The sequence below is a fragment of the Brassica napus genome, chromosome C9 (assembly GCF_020379485.1).
Source record: "Brassica napus cultivar Da-Ae chromosome C9, Da-Ae, whole genome shotgun sequence".
Lineage (NCBI taxonomy): Eukaryota > Viridiplantae > Streptophyta > Magnoliopsida > Brassicales > Brassicaceae > Brassica > Brassica napus.
Window position 1 is genome coordinate 28180457 of NC_063452.1, and position 9019 is coordinate 28189475.

The 9019-nt window shown below is 43.5% G+C and overlaps 2 protein-coding genes across 2 annotated transcripts; both read left to right on the forward strand.

Moving 5' to 3' along the window:
* The first annotated feature begins 2635 nt into the window (after positions 1 to 2635).
* On the forward strand, positions 2636 to 3850 carry LOC106417177. The gene has a single exon (XM_013858023.1). The coding sequence runs from the start codon at positions 2636 to 2638 to the stop codon at positions 3848 to 3850; it is 1215 nt and encodes a 404-aa protein (XP_013713477.1).
* A 3803-nt stretch (positions 3851 to 7653) lies between these two features.
* LOC106417176 lies at positions 7654 to 8605 on the forward strand. The gene is made up of 2 exons (XM_013858021.1): positions 7654 to 7720; positions 8184 to 8605. Exons 1-2 carry the CDS (start codon positions 7654 to 7656, stop codon positions 8603 to 8605), a joined length of 489 nt encoding a protein of 162 aa, XP_013713475.1.
* The last annotated feature ends 414 nt before the right edge of the window (positions 8606 to 9019 follow it).

The following is a 9019-nucleotide window of genomic DNA, read 5'->3' on the forward strand; positions in this document are numbered from 1 at the left end:
GAATGCGCCGTTGTTTTGTCAAAGCATGGTAAAATTTGGAATTTCTGTCCCCACAGGTATGCTACAGAGTTCTACTTTTCTATTCCCAATATTGTTCCTCATCTCGATACGCTTCCTGTAGTTTCCTTGAAACCTCCAAAACCTCCTCATTAGATTTAGTAAAATCCTTTTGAATTTCCTCCAGTGCATTTTGAAGCGTCTTTATTCTTTCCTTCCCATATGGTGGGTTATTTTTCCTCCAGACAGAAATCTCATGTCTACACCAATGTATCTTGTCTACAATTCCTACATTTCCCCTTACACGACTAGAGTTCCATCCTCGAGTAATTGAATCCATTAGGCCTTCTTCTCCTATCCACCTCTTATCAAAACGAAATGATTTCCTAAATTTCATTACTTTATCCTCAATTGTTGCCACAATTGGTCTGTGGTCTGATCCCACCATACACAAATATTCAACGAAAGAACATGGGAATAAATTATGCCAATCATTATTACCAAGAGCCCAGTCCAAACGACACATAACGACATGTCGTTGTCTCCTCCCGCTCCACGATATAGTATTTCCTAGGCTAGGAAATTCCATAAGACCACAATTATCGATCATATTATTAAAAGCCACAAAAGTGTATGCATGCCGAAGAGCACCACCTTGTTTCTCATGGTTCCTTCTAATCTCATTTAATCTCCAATAATAAACCATGGGTCATCCCGAGAGATGCCTATTCTCGTTAGCCTCTCCCAAACTGGTTCTCGGAGATTTTGATTTGGTTCCCCATACACAAAGGATAGGAATATCCGCTTACCTTTATACTCCATTTCGATATCTATAATCCGGTTATTCGATGATATAATCTTCACCTTATAACTAGAGTCATAGAATAAAGCCAGACCACCACTTCTGCCATTAGGATCAACAGTGTGAAGATGTCTAAAACCGAAGTGAAACTGAAAAGATTGAACAAACTCGAGTTGTTGTTTTGTCTCCGACAAAAACATAAACGCTGGTTTGTGTTTGTAGTAGATTTCCCGTAGATAACTAATAGTCCAACTGGTCCCAAGACCTTGACAATTCCAACTCAGAATCTTCATTACCTAAATGATTTCACTTATCGCAAAACTTATTACGGTTACTGATGAATCTACTACTGATATAATCCACCCAAATATATTCCAATAAAGATTCTTCCTGATTCGAACTTGTACCAAAAAGAAGCCAAATACGACCAGCATTACTGATATATTAATCTCCAAGACTAACACATTCAGTACCACATTCCGATACCGTATTAATAAGTATACAAATAAAGTTTGTGTAACAAAGAGCACCTCGAGATAAAATTACCCTCATAACAGAACCTTTCCATCATATACCAAAGATATACACTACAATCCCAGACTTTAAAAAACATTCCTTTATCTGTCCTGATTTCCTCACAATATATTTTAAACGGGCACGACCTTCCAAATGTTATCTCCACGGTGAAACCATTCCTGCCATAAGTATAACACGAGTCCCAGACATAAAACATAGGTTTTTTAGATGAGAAATTCTTGGGTTCACCCCCTAGGGTGAACCTCTAGATTCACCAACCAATAGTGTTTGAGTAATTGATATTTAATATCTTTTAAAAAAGAAAACAAAATTGAATTTCCAAATAAGATTATATTTTTAAAATAAAACAATAAAAATACATAAAAATAGTTACAAAAAAAAAAATATTGGTAAATTTTAAAATTAAATCCTAGAGTTTATGATTTATCCAAGGGTTTAGGGTTTAGTGTTATTAAGATTTAGTTTTTAATGTATGATTTAGGGTTTAAAATTTTCCAATGGTTTACGGTTTATCCAAGATTTAAGGTTTATAATTTAGGGTTTGGAGTTTAGGATTTAGGGTATAGGATTTAATATTTTGCTAACGGTTTAACAATATATTTTTTTTTGTAACTATTTTTATGTATTTTTATTGTTTTATTTTAAAAATATAATCTTATTTGGAAATTCAATTTTGTTTCCTTTTTTAAAAGATATTAAATATCAATTACTCAAACACTATTGGTTGGTGAATCTAGAGGTTCACCCTAGGGGGTGAACCAAAGAATTTCTCTTTTTAGATATAATTTTACTGTAGGATTGTTTTCGCTCCCAGCCACAGTTCCCAAGTCTAGTCCTTAACCAGCGGTCCGAAGCCTCTTCCCACGCTTAGCAAACTGGATCTCTTCCTCTTTTGGCAAAAACACAATTCAAAGTACATCTACTTTTTGAACTTTTCCCAGTTCGGGATTATCGGTCACTGCAAGTCTCTGAAGCTTTACCCACCGGGTTCTTCCCCCGACCAGGGTCGGAGGGACCAGTCTCCGCCGCTCCTCCGCCGTTCCTACACCTGAGACTCCATGGCTGACCTTGCTGGACACTCCAAGATGGACCTCACCGCTGGAAGCTACTCTGTACTCTCTACAAGCCAACAAAAACCAGTCACAAGCTAAACCCCAACACCGCTAATACCCATTTCCTCATCTCTAGGACGTTTACAACATCAGATATCGACTGTACTGCTCCTGCGTGAGAGCTCTGTGTTTACTCAACAACTCTCAAAACCCTGGTCACAACATCTCCTACCATACTCAAGCTACAATGAGTGGTCGCTATTCAAGAGAAGAAAAGAAGAAATGGATTACGGCTCAAAACCAAGCTAAACGAAAGCCACTAGTACAAATTCCAGATACAGATACTACTGCTCTGATTGAGGAAAAAAAATTTACCCTTATTGGGAGGGTAACAAACCCAACAGCTCAAAATACGAAGGCTCTGGTTGACTTCTTCCTCCAACACTGGAATGTTGCTGGTCGTTTCACCGGAAGAGCTCTGGGACCTCTCATGTTCCAATTCCGCTTTGAAAATGAAAGGGACCTCCTCACCATTCTCAACAAGGCCCCTTTTCATTTCAAAAGATGGATGCTACTCATCCAACGCTGGGAGCCAGTGGTCTCCGACAAATTCCCAGCTTATCTACCCTTCTGGATTCAGATCCACGGAGTGCCTCTGCACTATTGGGAAGATGGAGCACTAAGAGCCATAGGAAAAGAACTAGGTGAGGTGGAAGACTGTATTCCCACTCAGGCCAAGGTTCGAGTCCTCATCAATGGTCTTAACCCTCTGGAGATGACAAGAGATATAAGCTTACCGTCTGGTGAGATAATACCAGTGAAGTTTGACAACGACAATCTTGAAAAACACTGCTTCAAATGTTTCTCCCTCACACATAAAAAGGATGATTGTCCCCTCTATGAAAACGCTCGCGAGCGGGGTAGAAGCCCACAATGGCTAGGAATATCCCAAAGCAACAGTATGGCTCGCCTTGATGAGAAAAGGAGGAAATATGAAGACATGAGAAGAGAAAAAGCTCCCCTCATCAAGAAATATAGAGAACATTCACTGCTGTACTCAAGAAGAAACGATTATGATGATCGTCGAGAAGAACCACAGTACAAACCCAGACACCAGCGCAATTACTCACCAGTGGTGAGTGAATATCGAAGAGGAGGAGAAGACCCCAGTAATGATAGGTCCCTCTCACGAGCCCCTAATGCTCAAAATGGAAGTAGAGGAAGCCTTCAAGTCGTTGACAGGCCAAACAAATATGTTGAGCCATATCGCAATAACAGAGACAAGCAGGAAGTTAAAGTTGAGTACAGGAGAGTACCTAGCCCGGAGGCAGGATCAAAATCTATCCAATCTCCGGCCCTACCTATTAGTCCACACTCATCAGACTTAAGAAGAACTCTGTCACGACGAGAAGAAGAAGAAGACTCTGATCCTCATATCTCTGCAGACAGACGCCTAAATTAGGACATACTGCTCCCACCTTCAATCCCACACTCATCAGACTTGAGAAGGTCTCTAACCCTCAGAGATGAGAGTGAGGAAAGGGGAGCTCAGTGAACTGCTGACAGAACCCCTGCAAAGGAACACCTCTCTTTACCCTCTAGTGGGACACCCTCTAATGGGAAGTCAAAACTTGATCATCAAGAAAACTCTATAAGCTCAAGTCGCCTGCAGGACATAGAGATCCAGTATCTGGAGGAAATAATGGAACCTCCACGCCTAGAGAGCAACTCTCGACCATCAGGCTCAAAACCACCGGGAGCTCTCAGTTCCCCACCAGCAGAAGCGTCCCCAATAAGAACACTTAGCGAAGATAGAAGACACGTCTCCCTGCATCTTGGACCCTTAGCTCCAAGCCCGACTGGCACTCCCATTCAGGCTCGTTTGTCTGAGAGACCAGTTATGACCACAAGGAGTGCTGCAAAAAGAAAAGAAGGAATCACCACACAGAAGAAGAAGTACAACATCAGCCCACTCCACGGAACCATCGTGAAGAAGAGGAGAGTAACCAAAATCCAAAGCTCCCCTAAAAGAAAGACTCAGGGAAGTAAAGCAGCAACACAAAACCAACAGAAAGGTTCCTCGAAGACCAAACTTATCCCAGCTATAACGAAGAAGCAAAAGGATTTTCGGGCACACCCAAGCGCTCTTCCTTAGCGCTACTTAGCTGGAACTGTCAAGGGATTGGGAGCATCCTGACAGGCCAGCGAATCAGGGAATTCAAGAGAAGAATATCCCCTGAAGTTATATTTTGATGGAGACTATGAATCAAGACGAAGTGGTGCTCCGAAGGTTCCAAAAAAAACGGAATATACAAACCACTTTACTGTACCCCCGAGTGGGACCAGTGGCGGACTCTCGCTATCATGGAAAACAGACACGCAGGTTGATATCCTCTCTTCCTCATCCAACTTTATTGATACTATTATCACCTTGCAACAGAAACCTATGTTTGTCTCCTTTATCTATGGAGCACCAACGTAAAATAGGTCAGAGTTCTGGAACAAACTAACTGAAATTGGCCTAGGAAGAGATGAGGAAGCTTGGTTAATAGTGGGGGATTTTAATGACCTCTTAGATAATTCTGAAAAGGTAGGAGGTCCCTTAAGATGGGAGGGATCCTTTCTTGCCTTTAGAAGCTTTGTATCGCAGATGGGACTGTGGGATCTCCAACACTCCGACAACTCTCTTTCATGGAGGGGAACTCGCTACAGTCACTTCATCCAGTCCCGACCGGACCGTTCCATGATCAACTGCAAATGGGCTGAAGTATTCCCCTCTGGGTGTTGTGAATACTTAAGATTCGAGGGTTCTGATTACAGACCAATACTAGTCCACCTTAACCAGCCACAACCTAAGAAGAGAGGCTTATTCCGCTTCGATAGTAGACTCAAAGACAAGCTTGAGATAAAAGAGCTGGTTAAAGAACACTGGACAACAATGTCATATGAATCGGTGTTCTCAAAGATTTGCATAATCAGGAGAAAATTAATGTAGTGGACCAAGCTCCAGAACAGAAACAGCAAAGAGGAGATAATTGAGACACAAGCAAAACTGGAGGAAGCCCTCTCGAATACAGTCCCAGACCCAGTTGAGATTGCTGCCCTTTTGCAGAAGCTGGAGAAAGCATACATCGAGGAGGAACTCTTCTGGAAACAGAGGAGTCGAATCCTCTGGCTCCATAGTGGTGACAGGAACTCCGGTTTTTTCCATGCCATAACCAGGGAAAGGAGAACCATTAACAAGTTCTCGGTGATATAAAACGCCAATGGTCTAGCGGTTCACGAAGAAGATCAGATAGTCCGAACTATTGCGGACTACTATGGTAAGCTATTCTCCTCGAGACAGACGACATCGCTGCAAGTCATTGATGAAGTCCTTTTCCCCCATCATTGCCTCGGATATGAACAATGCCTTAATTAGGATTCCGGATAAACTCGAGATCAAGAAAGCAGTCTTCTCTATCCATCCGGATAAAGCTCCAGGGCCGGATGGTTTCTCGGCGAGCTTTTACCAGACCTACTGGGACATAATAGGCGATGATGTAACGACAGAGGTTGGAAACTTCTTCAATACAAGCACGCTCGATGGCCGGTATAATGAAACCCACGTTAGGTTAATCCCGAAGACCAGGGGCGCCAAGAAAGTGGCTGACTACCGACCGATTGCGTTGTGTAGCACCCACTATAAGATCATCGCAAAATTTCTCACTAACCGCCTCCAGCCTGTACTCCAAACCATCATCTCGAAGAATCAGTCAACGTTTGTTAAGGGGCGAGCAATATCGGATAACGTGCTCATCACGCATGAAGTGCTTCATTACCTCCAGACATCGGGGGCCCAAGTCCGCTGCGCCATGGCTGTGAAAACGGACATGAGCAAGGCCTACGATAGAATCGAATGGAGCTTCCTAGCCAGAGTCCTTGAAAGACTCGGGTTCCACCCCACTTGGACCTCTTGGATTATGGAATGTATCCAATCAGTCTCGTACTCTATATTGGTGAATGGAGCAGCACAAGGAAGAGTTATTCCGTCCCGGGGAATCCGACAAGGAGATCCCCTCTCGCCTTACCTTTTTATTCTCTGCACTGAAGTCCTCTCTGGACTGGGCTCTAAAGCGATGCATGAAGGGAGACTGGCTGGAGCAAAATTTTCGAGAAGATTCCCTCCGGTAAATCACCTTCTATTCTCAGACGACACTATGTTTTTTACCAAAACAAGTGTCACCTGCTGTGAAGCCTTGAAGCATGTCCTAACCTTTTATGAAGGGGCTTCCGGACAGTGCATAAATCTCGGAAAGTCAGCTATAACCTTCTCCGCCAAAACACCAAGTGAAGTGAAAACCTGAGTAAAGGATTTCCTCAATATCCAAAATGAGGGAGGAGTGGGGAAGTACTTAGGATTACCCGAACACTTCGGAAGAAAGAAGAGGGACATTTTTGCCAACCTCATTGATAGGATCAAGTAAAAATCTATAAGCTGGTCGACTAGATACCTTTCGAGTGCGGGAAAAGGTTCTCCTACAAGCAGTTTTAGCAGCCCTCCCAACTTACACGATGTCATGCTTCAAATTACCCCTCTCAATCTGCAAACAAATACAGAGTCTTCTCACTCGGTTTTGGTGGGATGCAAAACCCGAGATTCGAAAACTCTGCTGGGTATCCTGGTCACGCCTAACTCGCCCTAAGAGTGCTGAGGGCTTAGGCTTTAGGGAGACCAAACAGTTCAATAACGCCCTGCTAGCGAAACTTGCGTGGAGAATCCTTAAGGAACCGCAGTCTTTCCTTGCTTCCTTGCCCAAATCCTTATGGGAAAATACTGCAATAACTCATCTTTTCTTGACTGCAATGCTCCTGCCTCAGCCTCCCACGGCTGGCGAGGAATACTGGCGGGAAGAGAAGTCTTACGACATGGACTTGGCTGGATTGTTGGGAATGGCAAAGAGATACGGGTCTGGTCTCAACCGTGGTTACATCTTGATGGACCAACAACCCCCAATGGACCACCAACGTTCTCAAATGCTAATCTCCGTGTGACAGATCTCCTACAACCTGGCTCCTCAGAGTGGAACCTTCAAGCCATAAGAGAGCACTTGCCTCAGTATGAGGACGCCATCAAAGCGATCATTCCTAGTGACGGTGATATGAACGATGAGCTAGTTTGGTTAAAGGATACGACCGGGAGTTACACTACAAAGTCGGGGTACGCAGTGGCCAAACTTAACACCGAAGCTGAACCATCTGATCATTTCGACTGAAAAAACGTATATGGCTGGTGAAAACCTCCCCAAAGCTCCGACATCTGCTCAGGAAAGCTACGGCAGGAGCACTTCCGGTAGGTGCAGGTATCCATAGCAGAGAGGCATGACCATTGATGCGAATTGCAAGCGGTGTGGTACACTCGAAACAGAAATCCACGTCTTGCTCCACTGCCCTTTTGCCTCAAGCGTTTGGAGTCAACTCCCCTGCCTGCATCTCCCGCCCTCGCTACCACAGATCCCAGACTCAATCACAACACTCCTTGACAGCTGCAACAAAATCGTCAATCTGCCTCCAACGGGTCTAGGCGATGTTCCCATGTTCCCGTGGGTATGCTGGACGTTATGGACGAACAGGAACAAACTCCTATTTGAAAACAAAGACTTCTCGGTTGCAGAGACAGTACTGAAAATCCTACAAGATTCGAGAGCTTGGAAGGAAGCTCAAGAATCACAACAAAATCGAAAAGTACCACAGTGCGTGGATCCTTCACTGCAGGTGTCTAAAATCCAACTGCCTTCACCCCCCTTCTATTGCAGGTACCACCACATGGAGTCTTTTCTCTGATGCGGCTTGGGACTCAAAATCTGGAAGCTGTGGCCTCGGATGGCACTTTCGCGACAACACAGACGCACCAGCAGGCAATTTCTCTTCAAACCGCCGATCTGTCCCCTCCGCCCTTGTAGCAGAGGCCCTGGTGGTAAAGTCTACGATTCAAACTGCAGTTTCTCGTGGTGTGAACTCTCTTCGAGTCTTCTCAGACTCCAAAAGCCTCATCACTCTCTTGGCGACCAAGAAGAACCATGTCTGGATACAAGGAATTCTCTTTGATATCCACTCTCTATCAAACTCTTTTAGGAATATCTCTTTTCATTTTCTCCCTCGATTGGGAAATACTTTGGCTGATTCCTTAGCAAAATCAGCGCTACTCTCATTATCTAACTCTCTGGTGTGTGGATGAGAATCTCCCAATTTTAATTAAGTATGTTTTGCCTCAAAAAAAAAAACACGAGTCCCAAACTCTGGTACTAGCCACATACATAAACATGTCATATAAGATCATAACCCCAATTGCAATTGTCAAACTGAGCAATAGATACAAGTGTCTATCTAAATTTAAAGTCCATATCGTTATTACATCTTTACCTTTTAACCATTTGTTGTTCTGATATCTTACTTCATCCCAACCCTGACACCTCATGAAACCAGAAAACACCAGGTGAGACAAGAGGTGAGAGTCATACCAAGACCCCAACCTATGCTTGACCAAAGTAAACCTCAATCCGAACCGATAACAAGCGTACACCATCATATACTCCTTCCTGACACATCCAACCAAATCTTTAGTTTCATGTATATAATGCATTCCTAATTT